We start from the raw sequence: 20,894 nt of genomic DNA, 5'->3' as shown, positions 1-20,894 counted from the left end.
AAATTATATTACTATATTTATTTTAGAAATTATCCGCTATGGCTTTATTTTAGTGCGAAAAAGCAACGCATTCTAGTGTGCCTTGTTAATAAGACTAGCATTTTAGCTTTTGGCAGCTTAACATCTGCTATCTACTACATGTAGTTCAATTCAGCTTGAGACCGGGTATCTTGAAGAAAATATAGAGGATCCAATTGCAAGGATACTAGGCTGGAGTGAATTGTGTAGATTTCTGCTTTAGGCATTTGGGACGTCCATGTCATGTATTTGATACAACTATGCAATGTTTGTAAATTCAAACTTTCAGGATTTACCGGTATAGTTAGTAGTCGCTATAGAATTTATGATTAGATGTGAAAATGCAAATATTGTTTTGCCATACTGGACTCATAGTGTATACTCTGTTGTTTTAAGAACAAGTGACTTATTTGGTTAAATTCTTTGCTCTGAATAGTAACAAGCGTTCAACGTGTGTTTTTTATTTGTTTAATGTTCTCATATATCTCACATAGGCAGAAATCCTACACACCTTTGGTCAAAACAAGTATAAGATACACTCTGGTAAATCTTGTACACAAGCAATAATTGTAAACCAACATTCATGACATTCTTTAGTTCTGGATAATGATAATCACTACAAACAATTTTCATGTATTCATCATTTCCCTCCTCAATGACATAATTCATGCATCGGTTCATTCATAAGGTCACTATTTCACTCACAAACTTACTTTACTCTTTCAGTCATTTGTTTATTCACCAGTCTTTCTTCATGTCCCGAAAAAAGTATCATAGATTTCGTCTTTGTACTTCGATCAAATCAAATGGAGAGGAACCTTATTTCGCACATGCATCAATAACAATTGGTGACATGTAGCCTTGTGTTGATGGACTCTTTTTAAAATCAAATCAAGCACAGCAAATCCACATTTCCGGTATACAACATAAACAATACAAAATGATAACTTTTTCTAGATTTCTTAGCCATAGAGCAATGGCAACTGGAAATGTGTTATTGTTTAAACAAATGCCATTGGTTCCCATCCAGTCGAGACCATATTTTGTTGATGGATCTCCGACAATTGGTAAAAAGCAAGATCGTGAAAGCCCTGACTTCAAGGTGAGCATTGAAATAAGGACGCATTGCTGAACTGTATCCGTTAATGCATACGCGAATCACGATAGGTACCATCTTGTGTACGAGTCAAAAGTGTAGCAATGAACGCTAAGTTTAACCAAATGATGCTTGAAGACTTCAGCAAGTCTTTTGATTGGCTCTAGTCGAGCCACTGATGTATAAATCAAACCAAATAGAATCGACCTTTAAAATAGAATGTGTTACGATATTTTCTCGAGTCCCCGGATGAAAACCTGCTTTAACTTTGTGTAACTTAGTCATAAATAATAATACAGAAAAAATGCCTCCGAAATAAGGTGTTGAAGCTTAATAATCCAAAACAAACAAATCTAAACTTTAATAATGGTAGGTAAACGGCTCGCAATTCGGACGTAAACAATAATATTATCAAGCTCGCAATTCGGATGTTAACAATAATATTATCATCGATTTTAATCAAGTTGAAATGTAATAACAGGTTACATTCATGTAACAGATTATGTTATAGCCTATGTGAAGGCAAACAAGATAGTGATAACTCTGAATTTGTTTTTGTTTTATTTTAACAAGTTTTTGATATTATTAAAAGTTTCTTCACTACTTGGTATCTTTCAAAATTTGGGACCGATTCTTTTCAAGGTGGACTCATTAATTTTGGCCTGGGACTCATTGGTCTAAAATCTGCGAGTTCAGCGACCCATAGAAAGTAAATTCTAGATTATTCCCTGAGGTAGTTAAAGCTTTTATAGTAAAACGCATATTACTTATAGAAATTTATGTACGAATCACATTTCTGGAGGTGGAACAAAATATTTGCATTGTTTGATATATTTAATTGTAAACATTTTTATTTCATCAGTTATGTCTTATGTGTGAAATTCTCTCAAACCAGTATTGTGGATTGACTTGAGGACAAATAAAAGTAGTAAATTTAATATGGACTTATTTTGAAATTGCAGGAAAACTATGAAGTCATGTCAAATCTGGTTGGAGAACTTAAAGGAAGAATATCAACTATAGTTCAGGGTAATTGTATAATGCTTGTCCTCCATTAGTGCAGAGCTCCAGATAAGGGTTTTATTTTCATAATTACCAATTATTTTCAGGTCCGTTACATATTTATTTTAAAATCTTGTCGTACCATTAAGAATTACAAAATCAAGTTACGAATATTATTTTTACCTCGGTTCGTATCGATTTTTATTGAGTTCTTTTATGCGTTTTAAAGATCTTTTCGGTGCTTATATAGAATGGTTATCGGGTTTGTTTAACAAAGCGTTTTTTTTTTCCAATAAAAGCGGCGTGTACAGTCTATCTGTCAAAAAACAATGGCGGCGCCCAGAGAGCGTCCTAAAAAACTGCAAAGCGTGCAAAAACACGCTTTTAACATATTGTACGCAAAGTGAGCCGAAGTTGAATGTTAAGAAAGACATTGTAGAAAAGATCTTATACGATGTTGTATCTTCAGTTGCCGACACAGTCGTAAAACTAAAAAAAAAGCGCGAAACGACAGGTCCAAACTTAAACAAAAAAACATTGAATGACTGGAAGGGACAATAATTCCCGTGGCTAATTGCTGAAAATATTGAAGGGGAGACCCGTTTTAATTGTGAAACATGTAAAAATTCATCAACGGCATGCAATCTAAGCACAGTTTGGGCATATGAAGGTATTTGAAAAATAAAATTGTATAATACTGAATAGACACTGTTGAACTCGTATAAATAAAGTTGCTAGTATGTTTATTTTGATTTTTTTCATGAAAATAACCATTATTATTTATTTTTAGGTCCTTTCGAAAGTTAAGAATTACTTTCGAAAACTTAGTAGTAACATTAAGAATAAAATTTCAGAGTTAAGAATTCTTTTTGAAAATCTGGTAGTAACGTTAAGAATTTCACAAAACCTTATCTGGATATCTGAGATGCATCTGTTATTCAAATTTCTATTGATTATGGTCTATGTTTATGCCTCCTTGGAGAGTGAGGAATTATGCATTTGAATGGTTGTATACACTTTCCATATGCAATATATGTTGAAAAAAATAACCTACTCATCCTGTAGAATTCTATATGTATTTCAAAACATCCGGTTCTAAGTGCTGTTTTTCAATGATTTTGGGAAAAGGGCCTGGCCTTTTTTATGGGAAAAAATCTGTGAAACGTCAGATGGGTAAAAAAAGGTAAGTCTTCAATAATCAATTAAAGTGATATTATGGGCATTTTTCACTGTTGAATTGAGTTGAAAAGAATTAACAGGTCAAAAGAGTTAGTTAAAATGTGTTTACTGACCAATTGTATGTATGTATGTATGTATTTCTTTTTGACCTTGTGGTCAAGGATAACCCAATAAGTGCAAGCACTTATTTCCAATGGGGTCCTTTGGTTTTTGCAGAAGAGACAGTATTGAGATACAAGGAATCCGGGTTCGATACCCTAGCTCTTTGCGAATAGATCCCTTGGTTCTAAGTGCTCAGTTTATAGCACCGATACACGCAAAAATTACCTGGGTTTCATACCAGTACATCTCTAGTTGGGTGGGAAACACTTGAAGCATTTCTGAAATTTCCAGTGCCCTGGTAAGGAATTGAACCGGGGTCTTCTGGAATGGTAGACCAGTGTGTTACCACTAGACCACCGCACCACCATTATCTGCACCACCAATTATCTGCAACTCATCTTGCTACCAGTTGTTTAAAAAAAAAAATTGTATTCAATATTTTACGTGACTGGTGAGTCTTTTAAGCTGAAATGGTCCGTAAAACATAATAGTGTCTTTGTGTCATATGAATGAATCTGCACTAAAACTACATTTAGATTCACATCGTTAATCGAATCATCAGTTGTCAAAACGAAAGTACGGTTGATATTTAAATGCATTATTTTTCTCTTTACAGGATATTGTCTTAGTATGTTGATACTGCATTAACAAATATAAGTGTATATGAAGTGAAAACACCAAAAATAAACAACGGTTGCGATAGACACCTATAAACTGTAAGATGCCCATAATATCACTTTAAACATATTCTACTATCTTAAAACAAATTCAAGGCAACAGATAATTTAACACAAACATGGTCATTATTTTTAAGCTGGCTGACAACTGACTGAGGATAGAAGAAAGCTTTTTTATGCCCCCGGTAGGTGGCATATAGCAGTTGAACTGTTCGTCTGTCAGTATGTCATTCAGTCAGTCTGTCCATCCGAAAAAAACTTTAACATTGGCCATAACTTTTTCAATATTAAAGATAGCAACTTGATATTTGGCATGCATGTGCATCTCATGAAGCTGCACATTTTGAGTGGTGAAAGTTCAAGGTGAAGGTCATCCTTCAAGGTCAAAGGTAAAAAACAAAAACAAATATTCAAAGCGGCGTTCTCATGAAGCTGCGCATTTTGAGTGGTGGAAGTTCAGGGTCAAGGTCATCTTTCAAGGTCAAAGGTAATTTTTTTTTATATATATTTTCAATAGGGGGAATTGTGTTTCTGACAAACACATCTCTTGTAAACATTAATATAACAGTTTGTTTTAGACTTAACAAGAAAGAAACACATGTGTGGGGTTTTTTCAGTTGTAAAGTCAAAAGTTGATTTCTGTTAGCAACAGGCGGGTTGGGTACTCCAAGCCAGAGAACCTTATTAAAATCGTCTAATCATAATTTCCTTTCAAAATTTGGCTTATATTTTCTGAAGGCCAGAGTGAGCACTGGGTAATAAATACTCAGTGTTTCCCCTTTTTTAACAAACTTAGAATTCTCTGCATTTCTCTCATATTCTGCTCTCTTTTTTTGGTCAATTTCTTATTGTAGTGTCTCCAATTTTTATTTATTGTTGAAGGTGACAATACAGGTCTTTTCAGACAGCATTATAACATTGATTCCATTGAATAAATTGTTCTTAATATGCGTCAAAATCCAGTAATGTAATCAATTTTTCGACTACATTTCAGTGGCGTAGCCAGACCCAAATTTTAGCCGAGACAGTATCTTAGGTCATTCTAGCGGGGTCCGGTGGCATGCCCCCCTCCCCTAAATTTTTTAAAATCCTATACCGTCTCTGGTGCGTTTATAATGCCATTTAAACCACATTTTATGCCTAAATTGGTGTTGTAGTTCAGACAAGTTCATCGTGAAAAAATTCAAGACGATTTTTTTTCCATTTGGAGCTTGAAAGCACCTAGGGCTCTTTAAAAAAAATGTTTAAATATATAACATCAAAAGCGCTTTCAATCATAAGCTCTTATAAAAAGGATAATTGATGGAAGTTATTTGGAAATAAAAAAGGTCCTTCTGGGGTTCGAACCAACGCAGTGACAATATAATAGTGGTCAAAGGATCCAGTGTCTGACGCGTTACCGATTGCGTGACAGGGTCATATTGATTAGGGGTAGGGGTAGGGTTAAGGGTTAATTGATGTGTAATCGATAGTAATATATATTTGGTATCTGTTATTTGGGTCGTATCTATCTGGAAAACAATGCAACCCATTATAGCTCGGTACGTTCCAATGTCCACCATGATTATCATCGAAGTGTACAGTGCGACGCTTTGTTTAATATATGGATTTTCCAAATCATTTTGCTGAGGCATTTTGGCATCAATTGATGTTATTAAATTGAAATAATTATCTGCCTCAACATGAACCAATTGTACTCATTGATAATATTTGTTTGTGAATATCATAGTGCTTAAAATTCATTAAATTGCATCAATTTCTCATATAGATATTATTCTTTGACATAAATTTTCCTTTTTTTCCTTGTAATCTCAACATTGCTCTGCAAATTGTAACCAAGGCAGCTGCCTCGGTGTGCCTCAGCGTGGCTACGACGCTGCATTTGTGTACCAATCCAAAAGTCTGATTTGGTTGTACGGCTATTCCGAATGCCCAATATCACTCGTCCGTCATTTAACACATGCGCATCGGATCATTTCCAGTTAACATTATTGTAACCATTATTATCCCCACGCTTTTTGAAAAGCGTGGGGATATTGTGGTTATCTCCGCCGTCTGTCTGTCCGTCCGTCCTGGCCACTATCTCCTCCTACACTATAAGCACTAAAACCTTGAAACTTACACACATGGTAGCTATGAGCATATGTGCGACCCTGCACTATTTGGAATTTTGATCTGACCCCTGGGTCAAAAGTTATGGGGGTTGGGGTGGGGCCGGGTCAGAGGTTTTCACTCATTTTTTTATGTCATTTTTCATTAACTTCTTCATTTATACACCGATTTACTTTGAATTGATACTGAACATCTCTTATGACAATACGGTCAATCTCAACTATGCATGGGCCCATTACCAACCCTGGGGCGCCCCGCCAAATAGACCACACCCACCCAAAATTGCCTTTTTACTATAATTTCTTCATTTCTACACTGATTCACTTCAAATTGATACTGAACTTCTCCTTTGACAATACGGTCAATCTCAACTATGCATGGCCCCATTACCAACCCTGGGGCGCCCCTGGGTCAAACATGCAGCGTGGGGATACGCGTCGGCCTCTGCCGCGCCATTTCTAGTTGAACTCTAACTGATGTTTACAAACTTATTTGCATTAATTGTTTAATAGGAAAGCTTTGTCTGGGGGAAAATTTATTGGGCAAAAAAAACGTCTTTGGGAAAGGGCTGATATTCGGCGGTCTCAAAGAAACCAAAAACAAACCAACTGAAGTGCCATCTTGGAAGTATTATTTGCTTTTTATTTATGCATCTCAAGAAGAGGAAGCACCAGTAATTAAAGGCTGTGTTAATGTGTTTTTGAGAATTATTGCCCTTTTTCGGTTTTTAATCAGGTTTTCCGAAGGAAAAAACTGGTTATTAGATTGGCGAATGCGGGCGGGCTGGCTGGCGGGCGGGCGGAACAAGCTTGTCCGGGCCATAACTATGTCGTTCATTGTCAGATTTTAAAATCATTTGGCACATTTGTTCACCATCATTGGACAGTGTGTCGCGCGAAATAATTACGTCGATATCTCCAAGGTCAAGGTCACACTTTGAGTTCAAAGGTCAAAAATGGCCATAAATGAGCTTGTCCAGGCCATAACTATGTCATTCATTGTGAGATTTTAAAATCATTTGGCACATTTGTTCACCATCATGGGACGGTGTGTCGCGCGAAATAATTACGTCGATATCTCCAAGGTCAAGGTCACACTTTGAGTTCAAAGGTCAAAAATGGCCATAAATGAGCTTGTCCTGGCCATAACTATGTCATTCATTGTGAGATTTTAAAATCATTTGGCACATTTGTTCACCATCATGGGACGGTGTGTCGCACGAAAGAATCACGTCAATATCTCCAATGTCAAGGTCGCCACGACTAAAAATAGATTTTTTTTAAAAACAAACTTACAAAGGGGGTTAATTTTGTTTGTTCATTTCAAAAGTTCAGTTTGAGTTTTCTCCCTTTATCAGATTTTTTTCGCAATGAAAACCTGGTTTTGTGACAATTTTGTCCCTTGTTTCAATATAGAACATTTTGTCCAATGTTTTTTCAACTTCTCTTTTAGTACCAGATGACTCTAGCTCAAAGTTATAAATTATTGTAAAGAAAGGACTGTTTGCTGCTACAAGTTTCTGCAGATATATGCCATTTTGTCCATTTTTCCACTATGAAGACTAGTGTCACAAAGTCTGTGTAATCATCTTCTTTAACTGCTTGGCATTTTTGCTCAAAATTTGAAAATGATCTATAACAAAGGAAATTTTGCTGCTTACAGTTTTTGCAAAGATACAATTTATGACCCTTAGTTGTTGTCCTCTGTAGAATATGTACATGTAGTGGATGTGTCTGTGCCCAAACTTTTGTCATGGAGGCATCAGTGTCTGTGTGATACATATCTAGTTTAGTCAAATTTTTCCTCAAGGCAACAATTGCAGTCTCAAATTGTTCCTTCCCATATATATCTTTACAATATCCTTATATGTCAAACTTGTGTGGAACTAATAATTGAACATTGTCATTTTTTGTATTTCAGGTGGAGGGGAAAAGGCGAGACAACGACATGTATCCCGAAACAAGCTTTTGCCAAGAGACAGAATCAATAGACTTTTAGATCCAGAGTAGGGCTACTTTCTTTGAAGTCTATTTGTTCTGCATTTTAAATCAATTTAAATTAGGGATGGCAAAATTATTCGAATATTCGATTGAATGGTCAGCATTCGAATAATAAAAATAATATTCGCATTTTTTTTTCAAACGTAATTTCACCAATATTTAATGACCTGGGAACAGCTTACTGAAAAGCAACCGAAATCACCCGTGAGTAACATGTTCTTCGTGTCAAACTGATAACGCGGCCCGTATCAGTGTTGATTGCGCAATGCAATATACACGCTCTAAGAAAGGCCCCGACTGTTGTTTGCCGATGGGGTGCCAATTAACGGTTTCAATTGACTGGCGAATAATAATTAAGTTTTGTGATCACAGTATGTACAGCCATTTAAATGTGTGAATTACTCAAATCGCGCAATACAAAATACTTACTATAAGAAAGGGCCCGAACTGTTGTTTGTCAATTAGGTACCAATTTAGGGCTTCAATTTACTGGCGAATAATAATTTAGTTTTTGTGATCACAGTTTGAACAGACATTTAAATATGTGAATTACTCAAAAGTAACAGATGATATAAATTAAACAATCATCAAGGAATCCTAATTCAAATCTGAAAATGCCACCAGCCCTTTCTGCAGTATGGAATATTTTACATGGTCTGTGGATAAGAAGACCGCAACGTGTAATGTGTGTAAACTTAGTTTTACATATGCGCGTTCTGCTACAAATCTGTGGAATCATTAGAAAATAAAATTCTATGACACGATGTTTTTCATTCTATTTGTGCCCGATCACAGTATCGGTCATAGTATTAGTCGACAGCGATACAATTATTCGATAGCAACGTTAATAAACAGCCTCGTATTTAGCAAACGGATATAACTTTCAAACCAATGGAAATTAACACATAACAAGGTAAAATCAATCCAGCAGTTTTATGCGAATATTCGAATATTCGATTGAATGAATTTGCGAACATTCAAATATCGATATTGGTATTCGATGCCATCCCTAATTTAAATATTAAAAATATAATGCAACATCTGTGTTTAATGTCAATTTATGGGAAAGACAAATAAATCTTACCGGACATGAGGTCCTATAACTTTTTTAATTTTCAGTACCTCACCATATTTTACCCGACCTTGTTTTTCTATAACCAAACAAAAGAAAATACCTTTTATATAGTTTCTTTTTAGTATTATGAAGTTCGAATGTTCAACAAATCTAAATACAATAAAATTACAACTAACTTTAAACCTGTTTTATAAAAATGGTAAAACTTTCAGTTAAAAGTGAAGAAAGCTTGGTGATTTTTTTTATGTAACAAGTAATTTGACTGTTGGAACAGCCGCTTCTTCTGCTTACTTTTGTATCAAATCTTGACCTGGAACAGGCAACATTTGTGTGGTTCCCTGCTTTCGATTTCAACTCATCACACTGATTGAAACTTCTAAAATTCAATTAAACCAATCAAAAGCTTGTGTTGCCTCAGTAACAAAACAAGGTGCAATATTTGACCGGTTCTTGGAATCGCACGTGGCTGTCCAGCTAGTGCAGTGGTTGGTACACTCGCTTCTCACCTAGGCGACCCGGGTTCAATTCCCTTTGCTGGCAGCATGTGAGTAGGGTTGGTGATCACCATATCGGGTAGGTCGGGTTTGCTGTGAGTACTCTGGCCCCCCCCCACCTCCCACCACACAAGACCACACCAAAATTGAAAAATCTTTCAGTAACAACAAAAAAGCTGGTAATTGCAGCTATAATTCAAAATTGATCCAAATTTTCTGGAGTGTAGTGGGTTAATTAGGTTGGGGAACACTCTGGGTCCACACATAATGTAGCCTGTGGCTCGGAAAGGACCTAATAAACTTTGAATTCCACACTTTCGCACTTGGAGTTGGGTATGTAACCAGCAAATATAGCAAGTACGACTGGTTGATGAAATCCGTTTTATTTTAAAGTTAAACAATCTATCAAAGTAAAATAAACATAAACAAGTCCGTATTTTTTTTTACATATTCTTAGTTTCCTTTTTAACCAAAACAAATGTTTACATATTGTTTTAAAAAAAATGTCGGACACATGGCCCAAAAGTTACTAGAAAAATACTGAACCCCAGCAAATTTTATCTGAAATGTCAGAGGTCAAACGTCTTTCGCATGTGATGCTTTAATGTGCATAACAGATAAATACTTTATTCTGCTAGGGAATTAATTCATTATATCAATACGAGCTGTACTGAATGTTTTTCTTTGATATTGCAATTAAAGTTTTCAATTTTTTTTGTCTTAATAAATTATATATTATCAGCCTTTTTTTTTCTTCTCTACTTTGGACAATATGCTTGTATTCCTCAAATAGGGCATATAAGTATTGTTTTCAATCAAATTCTAAATTAATCTTTTCCTGCAAAAAAACTGCAAAAGCACTTCATAACAAGTATATTAATTCTAAAAACAACATTTTCATTTACTAATAATGAATTTAATTATAAAAAGATACATTTTGTGAATTGATAATGTGCCTTTTAAGATTATTTTTCAAGAAATGTCTGATTTGTTTACCGTCAAAATGGGAAAAATTGAAGGAAAATTTGATTTGGAAGGAACCTTTATAGGGTAATACGTTAATTTAGAAGAAATACTCAGATTTTATGATAATTGTGTGTGAAATTAATAAAATCACAATTATTGTATTTGATGAAATATAATTCATACCGGTTATCCTTACAAAAAGTAAACAAAAACAGACAAAATTCTACTCTATACAAATTGTATAATATTAACAAGATGTGTACATACTAGAATTTTAATACTGTGAAAGTAATTGATACTGGTTCACAAATTGAATATTGAACATACCAGATACCTGCTCTTTTAAAACCCCATCATTTGTATAAAAGGTAGAAGAATGAGCCTATATTTCAAAGTTGGCTGTTTTTTGGAACATTGTGTATTCAGGAAATTTTATTGAATAAAAAATCCTATAATCTATTACTACGTTTAAAACTGCCACAGTACATAGCATATACTTGTACCATAAAAAGTTTTTTCATCTCGGGCCCATATTTAATCATCAGATTTAAGTACCGTAAAGTATTTAATATCAAAGCAAATGGAAGATAGCTTTTTATTTTTAAATAACTTTTGACACTAGGTGTGCTGTAAACAAAGCTGCTCCTAGCTACTGGCTGCAAGAATGCATTCTCTGGCTAACTAATTACTCCTTCCAGGCGGAGGGATATTGTTTTGGCATTGTCCGTCCTTCCGTCCGTCCGTCTGTTCATCCGTCCGTCCAGCACTTTTGTGTCCGGACCCATATCTTGGAAGTGCTTTGGCGGATTTCATTGAAACTTGGTATCAGTATATATATTGATAAGAGGATGATGCATGCCAAATGGCATTGTACACTGTCTGTTAATAACAGAGTTATGGCCCTTTGTATCTTGAAAAAAAGCTTGTTTGTGTGTCCAGAGCCATATCTTGGAAGTGCTTTGGCTGATTTCATTGAAACTTGGTATGAGTATATATATGGATAACAGGTTGATGCACGCCAAATGGCATTGTACACCATCTGTTGATAATGGAGTTATGGCCCTTTGTATCTTGAAAAAATGCATTTTTGAGTGTCAAATATAACACTATTGTGTCCAGAAGCATATTGGTGGGGAATATCAATTCAACGAATTTGCTTGTTATCTATATCCTTTTACACTGGCCATTTCAACTATGCTAGTGTTGCATTTACATTTAAGAAAATATAAAACCTCACCAGGACGTCAACTGATTCCTATATTGCTATATTTTCCTATATTTTGGAGAATTTTCCCATATTTTTCAAAACCTATATTTTCTTATATTTTTGACTTTTTTTCTCTATTTTCCTATATTTTTTACTTTTCCTCTATTTTGTTCTGAAAATTTCCTCTTTTATTTTTTTAATACTTATAAGAAGTAATACTGCTGTTAGATATTTTAATTTACAGTGTAAAAAGCTGTCCCTCCTCTTCCAAAGCATCACCATCTTGCAGGAGGGCTGTTGTACACCATTGTGATATCTATATGGACACCTTTGATGAAGAAAAATACAACCATTTAAAAGGTGAGAACATATCCTAGCAGATAGTTGTAACAGGTCTTTCCACAGGGATGCTCTTCTGAGGGGATATTTAATGCTCTTCCTGATTATTGAGATGTTTTAATGTCACTTGCCATGTATACCATTACATCTTTTTCTTGTGTTTAAGATATGCATCTACCATTGTGTTTCTGATACCCATGAGATTAGATTTTTTTACAATTCGTATTAATAACACAGTGCAATTTTGTTCAATTAATTATTTTGATGTTCAATTTCAAAAATATTTATATGCAGACGCTGCCAGTAAAATCTTATATTCTGTATGTACATTTTATCATATAGGAATATTCTGTATATACATTTTATCATATAGGATGTTTTGGTGTTCTTGTCTTAAAAATGTTTGATTGAAGAGTGTATAGAAATTTTAATGTGCATAAAATACAGAATGTGTATTATAAACCATGATATGATACTACATGTATGTGATTCATGTTTTCAGTTTCAATAATTTCATTATCAATGTTATGTTCCACTCTTATGTTAGGTTGTAAAACTATGTTTAATAATGTTTTGTGTTCTGTTGATTGTTAACTATTTTAATAAAAAAAATCAGGTGTCCACATTGATGACCACAGTGTGTTGCTGCATCAGCATATCTGCCTTGGTGGGATGATGAGGGACTGTTTTTTTAAGTAAAACATTAATTGAATGCTTATTGACGGAAAACAAGTAAGTAAGAAGTTCTCTACATATCTCTAGAACATTACTTTTTACCATAAAATTCCTATATTTTAATCCTAAACAAGCCCAAACCTCCTATATTTTGATGCAAAAATTCCTATATTTTTATGTCCTGGTAGGGTGGCATATAGCAGTTGAACTGTCCGTCAGTCAGTATGTCAGTCTGTCCGTCCGTCTGAAAAAACTTTAACATTGGCCATAACTTTTTTAATATTGTAGATAGCACCTTGATATTTGGCATGCATGTGTATCTCATGGAGTTGCACATTTTGAGTGGTAAAATTTCAAGGTGAACATCATCCTTCAAGGTCTAGGGTCGAAAAAACAAAGTCAAGGGAAGTAATAAGCTTTAAATGGACTTAGTTATCTGAACTGCCCACGTATATATTTTTGTTAAATAAATCAAAGCGGCGCAGTAGGCGGCATTGTGTTTCTGACAAACACATTGTGGTAAAAGGTCAAGGTCATTCTTTACGGTCTACGGTAAAAAATACAGATTTAAGGGAAGTAATAAGCTTTAAAAAGGGAGAAAATTATTCAATATTGAACATAGCCACTTTATATATTTGGCATGCATGTGTATCTCATGGAGCTGTACATTTTGAATGGTGAATCTACAGTCACGGTAGTGGCTTTTAATTATTTGCTACTAAAAATAGACATTTGTTACAGACAATTATTTTCAAGGGAAGTAATTTATATAATTATAAATATATTATCTATTTCCTAACCAAGAATTGAAGTTCTTTTCACAGTTACTGTACAGATTTATTTTTAGCTCATCTATTTTTTGAAAAAAAATTATGAGCTATTGTCATCACCTTGGCGTCGGCGTTGGCGTCCGGTTAAGCTTTGCGTTTAGGTCCACTTTTCTCAGAAAGTATCAATGCTATTGCATTCAAACTTGGTACACTTACTAACTATCATGAGAGGACTGGGCAGGCAAAGTTAGATAACTCTGGCGTGCAATTTGACAGAATTATGTGCCCTTTTTATACTTAGAAAATTGAAAATTTTGGTTAAGTTTTGCGTTAAGGTCCACTTTTCTCAGAAAGTATCAATGCTATTGCATTCAAACTTGGTACACTTACTTACTATCATGAGGGGACTGGGCAGGCAAAGTTAGATAACTCTGGCATGCATTTGTACAGAGTTATGTGTCCTTTTTATACTTAGAAATTGAAAATTTTGGTTAAGTTTTGTGTTTAGGTCCATTTTATTCCTACAGTATCAAAGCTATTGCTTTCATACTTGCAACACTTACTAACTATCATAAGGGGACTGTGCAGGCAAACTAATGTAACTCTGACTAGCATTTTGACAGAATTATGGGCCCTTTTTATACTTAGAAAATTGAAAATTTGGTTAAGTTTTGTGTTTAGGTCCACTTTATTCCTACAGTATGAAAGCTATTGCTTTCATACTTGCAACACTTATTAACTATCATAAGGGGACTGTGCAGGCAAAGTTGTGTAACTCTGACTGGCATATGGACGGAATTATGGGCCCTTTATACTTAGAAAATTGAACATTTGGTTAAGTTTTGTGTTTTGGTCAACTTTACCCCTAAAGTATCCTAGATATTGCTTTCATACTTGGAACACTCACAAACTATCATAAGGGTACAGTAAAAGGACAAGTTGCATAACTCTGGTTGTCATTTTTACGGAATTATGGCCCTTTTTTGACTTAGTAACTTTGAATATATGGTTAAATTTTGTGTTTCGATCCACTTTACTTCTTAACTATCAAGGCTATTGCTTTCAAACTTCAAATACTTTCATGCTATCATGAGGTTACTGTACCTGGCAAGTTGAATTTTACCTTGACCTTTGAATGACCTTGACTCTCAAGGTCAAATTATTAAATTTTGCTAAAATTGCCATAACTTCTTTATTTATGATTAGATTTGATTGATACTTTGACAAAACTACTCTTACCTGACATACCACAATAGACTCCACCCAAACCATCCCCCGTGCCCTCCCCCCCCCCCCCCCCCGAATCCCCCCCCCTATTTTTTGTATGCCCCCTTCGAAGAAGAGGGGGTATATTGCTTTGCTCATGTCTGTCGGTCGGTCCGTCCACCAGGTGGTTGTCAGACGATAACTCAAGAACGCTTGGGCCTAGGATCATGAAACTTAATAGGTACATTGATCATGACTCGCAGATGACCCCTATTGATTTTGAGGTCACTAGGTCAAAGGTCAAGGTCACGGTGACCAGAAATAGTAAAATGGTTTTTGAATAATAACTCAAGAACGCAAACGCCTAGGATCATGAAACTTCATGGGTAGATTGATCATGACTTGCAGATGACCCCTATTGATTTTTAGGTCACTAGGTCAAAGGTCAAGGTCACGGTGACCCGAAATAGTAAAATGGTTTCCGGATGATAACTCAAGAACGCATACACCTAGGATCATGAAACTTCATGGGTAGATTGATCATGACTCGCAGATGACCCCTATTGATTTTGAGGTCACTAGGTCAAAGGTCAAGGTCACGGTGACCCGAAATAGTAAAATTGTTTTTGGATGATAACTCAAGAACGCATACGCCTAGGATATGGGGGGCATGCATGTTTTACAGACAGCCCTTGTTTTTTGTTTGTTTTTCTTAAGATCATCTCACAAATGACCACCACACCCTCACACTATACCCCCCCCCCCCCCCCCCTCCCACCCCACCCCCACCCAAAATTTTTTTTTTGAAACGGTAAAAAAAACCACAAATATTTATTTTTATTATTTTATGTTTGAAATACCGTCCAACCATGGCACCCAAGAATCCCAACCCCCCCCCCTCCCCCCACCCAGCCCCCCCCCTAATTTTTATGCCCCCCTTCGAAGAAGAGGGGGTATATTGCTTTGCTCATGTCTGTCGGTCGGTCCGTCCACCAGGTGGTTGTCAGACGATAACTCAAGAACGCTTGGGCCTAGGATCATGAAACTTCATAGGTACATTAATCATGACTCGCTGATGACCCCTATTGATTTTGAGGTCACTAGGTCAAAGGTCAAGGTCACGGTGACCAGAAATAGTATAATGGTTTTTGAATGATAACTCAAGAACGCATACGCCTAGCATCATGAAACTTCATGGGTAGATTGCAGTGCCTTCCGCAGGAATTTGTTCAGGCGCCCCGGGGGTGGGTTCGGGAGGGGTGTCCCCTCCAGACGTTGATTTTTGTTTAATTTAACGTGTCAATTCACGTTCTGTGGTGCGTTATAACTCAAAGAAAAACAGCGTCAAAAGACGTCATTTGGTGCGCTATGACTCTTCAAAAGAATCCCCCAGTCATTAAAAAATAATTTTTTTTATATTGTTTAATTGTTTTAAAACTTTTTTCAGGTCACTAGGTCAAAGGTCAAGGTCACAGTGACAAAAATCGTATTCACACAATGGCTGCCACTACAACGGACAGCCCATATGGGGGGCATGCATGTTTTACAAACAGCCCTTGTTTTTTTTTTTTGTTTTTTTTTTAAGATCATCTTACAAATGACCACCACACCCTCACACTATACCCCCCCCCCAAATTTCATTTTTTTTAACGGTTTAAAACACAAATATTTATTTTTATTATTTTATGTTTGAAATACCGTCCAACCATCACACCCAAGAATCCCCCCCCCCCCCCCATGTTTTTGTGTGTTTTTAACCAGGTTTTCCAAAGGAAAAAACTGGTTATTAGATTGGCGAATACGGGCAGGCTGGCTGGCTGGCTGGCTGGCTGGCTGGCGGGCGGGCGGAACAAGCTTGTCCGGGCCATAACTATGTCGTTCATTGTCAGATTTTAAAATCATTTGGCACATTTGTTCACCATCATTGGACGGTGTGTCGCGCGAAATAATTACGTCGATATCTCCAAGGTCAAGGTCACACTTTGAGTTCAAAGGTCAAAAATGGCCATAAATGAGCTTGTCCTGGCCATAACTATGTCATTCATTGTGAGATTTTAAAATCATTTGGCACATTTGTTCACCATCATGGGACGGTGTGTCGCACGAAAGAATCACGTCATTATCTCCAATGTCAAGGTCGCCACAACTAAAAATAGATTTTTTTTAAAAACAAACTTACAAAGGGGGTTTATTTTGTTTGTTCATTTCAAAAGTTCAGTTTGAGTTTTCTCCCTTTATCAGATTTTTTTTTCACAATGAAAACCTGGTTTTGTGACAATTTTGTCCCTTGTTTTGCTTTTTTTTTTCGCATTTTTGGAAAATAATGTAATAAATGTCCACACCCCCACACTATACACCCCTCTTCACTCCACCCCTCCCTCCTTTGTGATTGAAAATGAGAGTCCCTTCACCTTTAAAAAGAAAATAGATGAGCGGTCTGCACCCGCAAGGCGGTGCTCTTGTTATTATTATTTACAACCCAAATGATTGATTTGTCAAAGGTTTTTTTTTAATGATATAATTATAATTTCTTTGATGTTCATTAAGTACCTGTGGACTTATGTCCATAGATACATGATCAACTCTGGCTACGATCTCTTTTAAACCACAGGCCTTGGTTGTCAGTGATGTCTGACATGGTCATAATTGTCTGTGAGACCCCCCCCCCCCCCCCCCCGTTGGGTTGGACAAAATTCAAGGGAAGTATTAACCTTGAAAGGGAGATGATTTCTATACCTGCTGACAAACACATCTCTTGTTTCCTATATTTTTATCTTAAGTCAGTTGACGCCTGCCTCACTAACGCAACCGATTTTGAAACCTTGGGACAAAGAACTGGATGTAAATATCTCGCTGACATACGCCAAGTCTTGTAAGCCTTTGTTATATTGCAGGTCTCCGTTCCTAGAGCTGGGTCAGCTGGCAGGCTATGAGTTGTACAAGGGGGAGGAGGTGCCAGCTGGGGGTATCATCACAGGCATTGGCAGAGTGGCAGGGTAGGTCAGTATGGCATGCTGTAAAGGACACTAACAAGGAGTCATCATAGTTAATCATTCAAGTCACGATTAAGGATCATAAAAGGATGCTGCTCAAAGGGGCAGGTTGACAAGCTGAGCACTTCATGAAATGATTTAATTAATTCTGGGATTTCCTTAGTCCACCAAGTGGAACTAAAGCTTTTAGATCATTCATAGTTAATTCGTTTTCTGTTAAATATTTGAAATTAACATTTCGATTTTTATATGTTTAGCTCACCTGAACTCAATGTGCTACTGGTGAGCTTTTGTAATTGCCTTGTTTGCGTCGTCCTTCGTGCGTCATCAACATTTACCTTGTTAACACTCAAAGGGCCACATTTGTTGTCCAATCTTCATGAAAATTTGTCAGAACATGTGTCAAAATGATATCTTGGACAAGATTAAAAATGGTTCAATTTGGTTAAAAAATTTGGCTGCCAGAGGGCGTTGCAGTTTTCTTTATATGGCTATAGTAAAACCTTGTTTACACTTTTTATGAAACTTAGTCAGAACATAAGTTCTAATGATATCTTGGATGAGTTCAAAAATGGTCCTGGTCTGTTGAAAAACATGGCGGCCAGGAGGGGGGCATTTTTTCCTTTTATGTCTTACTGGGTAATTAATACAAATATTAATATTAATACTAGAAGTCACTTTTTTGGTTCAATCTTCATGAATCAGCTTGCACTGTTTCAATATACATGTAGTCTAGTTCCTTTGGGTCTCAGGTAAGGGCCTATGGTCCTCTTGTTAAAATATTTTCCAACCAAGAGGGTAATGATGGGGAACCAAAAAAGATCATTTGAAGCTCCCTTCTATTTTACTCTGGAGATATTTCTGTAATTAACCCTTTGCATGCTGGGTAATTTGTCAATTGCTAAATTATCGTCTGCTGAATTTCTAAACTTAGCATTTTCTTCGATTTTTTTCAAAGAATACTATCAGAATAGCGAACAGTTTGGATCCAGATGAGACGCCACGTTCTGTGGCGTCTCATCTGGATCCAAACTGTTTGCAAAGGCCTTTAAAATTCGGTTCCAGCACTGTAAGGGTTAAATAAACAGCACTTAACGGATGTAGTTGTAGAAATTAAATGCCAATGTTGTAAAGACTTAGTGGTCACGCATCAGAAGAACAGTTTTACTGATTGGATAACTAATGTCTTATTAATGTTTTAGCTATTTATGTTTGTTTTATTTATCTATGTTGCTTTCATTGAGTGGAGTTGAATTGAGATCAGTTATAGATCTTACTACATAAACATACTTAAGATTAAAGTGTATGTATTATTATACAATTATTATGTAATAACATACAAGTTATGTTTTTAAAAGATAACTACCGTAATCTTGTACGTATTTTGTGACAGTAAATAACTAAGTTTGGGAGAAGAAATTAAAATGTACTTAAATTTAACACACAACCATACCTTTAAATAATGAGAAATGAATTTGAAACCAAATTTCAGCCATGTTGTCCTGGTATTGAATGACAAGAACTTGGTGGTTTCAGTGTGGAGTGTATGATAGTTGCCAACGACCCGACTGTCAAAGGGGGCTCCTATTACCCTATTACTGTGAGGAAGCATTTACGGGCACAGGAAATAGCACAGCAGAATTGCCTCCCTTGCATTTATCTTGGTAAGAGCTTGAAGTGTGTATGTATTTAACCATGTTTTCAACGTAGTTGAAAATTCTTGTTATAGTCTTATGGAAGTTATGCATCATGGTACATATATAGTTGCATTGAAGTTATACTTTACTTATATTAGTTCCTCACAGTCACTTAACAAATGTGGCTGGATACTAATTCACGGATTTGACATAGTCATTTTTTGCTGATACTGGATTTTCCTCAAAAATGTTGTTAAATTTTTAAGTAGTATTTAGAAAAAAAGCAAATCTAGTTAATTCTTAGTTTAATTGGTGAATTATTGAATTGGCATCTCAACAGGAGCAAGTCGCGTTGTTAAAAAAATCATGTTTTGGTGTCAAGTGTTTATTTACAAAAAACTATTATGAGCTTATAGAACAATTATGAGCTTGTTAGTATGGTCTCCAGGACTCAAAGTTGTTGATGTTTCACTAAAAAGTAACTAATCATTACAGAATACATTATGTTATAGTGGACTCTGGTGGTGCCAACCTGCCTCGCCAGGCAGATGTCTTCCCTGACAGAGACCACTTTGGTCGCATCTTTTTCAATCAAGCTAACATGTCTGCCCTTGGAATACCTCAGGTAAGGTTTGTTAAACATGTCAGGGCTCGACATTAAAGGTAGTCCGACTGTCCGGGACAACCAAATTGTTAGTCCGGACAAGTAAATATAGAATTTGCTAGTCCGACGGGACAAGTGGTTATTGTAAATGTATAACTTAGAAAAAATGCCTTTAAAGCCATTATTTCTGTGGAGATATCACTCAACTTTTCCGAGTATATTTTGTATACGTTTAATCGTCGAAGCCAGAGATATTCCGATAGTTCCATGTGATACATGTACTACACTGTACTGTTCACAAGGAAAGCAACCCTTAACATTTTTTATTTGTCATTTTACGACACCGGTACACACCGATCTTACAGACAATTAACGTAGTGATGTCCTCTATGGATAAAATGATTTTTTTTTTTTAAATATCAGTTAAGTACTGTACATATACATCACTTTTAACATTTTCTGTTTGATGTTGGCAACACACATGTTTTTGTTGGGTATTATGGCTTTGTATAATGTTTAAAGATCAATAATCTTGAGTTTTCCTGTTATTCTAGTCAGTTCTTTTTGTATTGAAATTGCCTACAATTATGTTTACATGTATTTTGAACGATTCACGTCTTTATGATTTGAGCAATTTGTATTATTTCATTATTTTGCAAATTGCTGAGCAGAATAAGATATAATGGTCAGGACATGTTGCTTTTTGGTCAGGACAAATGAAATTATGTCTGATGTCTGCCCT

At 35.8% G+C, this 20,894-nt stretch overlaps 1 protein-coding gene across 1 annotated transcript in view; it reads left to right on the top strand.

Moving 5' to 3' along the window:
- Nucleotides 1-898: 898 nt before the first annotated feature.
- Nucleotides 899-20,894, top strand: part of LOC127876487 (methylcrotonoyl-CoA carboxylase beta chain, mitochondrial-like) — a 42,505-nt gene continuing 22,509 nt past the window's right edge. The window contains exons 1-6 of the mRNA XM_052421800.1: nt 899-1,120; nt 2,077-2,143; nt 8,107-8,191; nt 17,813-17,914; nt 19,448-19,575; nt 20,061-20,173. Coding sequence (XP_052277760.1) covers nt 959-1,120; nt 2,077-2,143; nt 8,107-8,191; nt 17,813-17,914; nt 19,448-19,575; nt 20,061-20,173 — 657 coding nt within the window. The 5' untranslated portion in view covers nt 899-958. The remainder of the gene's footprint in view (nt 1,121-2,076; nt 2,144-8,106; nt 8,192-17,812; nt 17,915-19,447; nt 19,576-20,060; nt 20,174-20,894) is intronic.

This window comes from Dreissena polymorpha, chromosome 4 (genome assembly GCF_020536995.1).
Source record: "Dreissena polymorpha isolate Duluth1 chromosome 4, UMN_Dpol_1.0, whole genome shotgun sequence".
NCBI classification, from domain to species: domain Eukaryota; kingdom Metazoa; phylum Mollusca; class Bivalvia; order Myida; family Dreissenidae; genus Dreissena; species Dreissena polymorpha.
The sequence above is the reverse complement of the archived record's forward strand: the minus strand, read 5'-3'. Positions and strand labels throughout refer to the sequence as shown.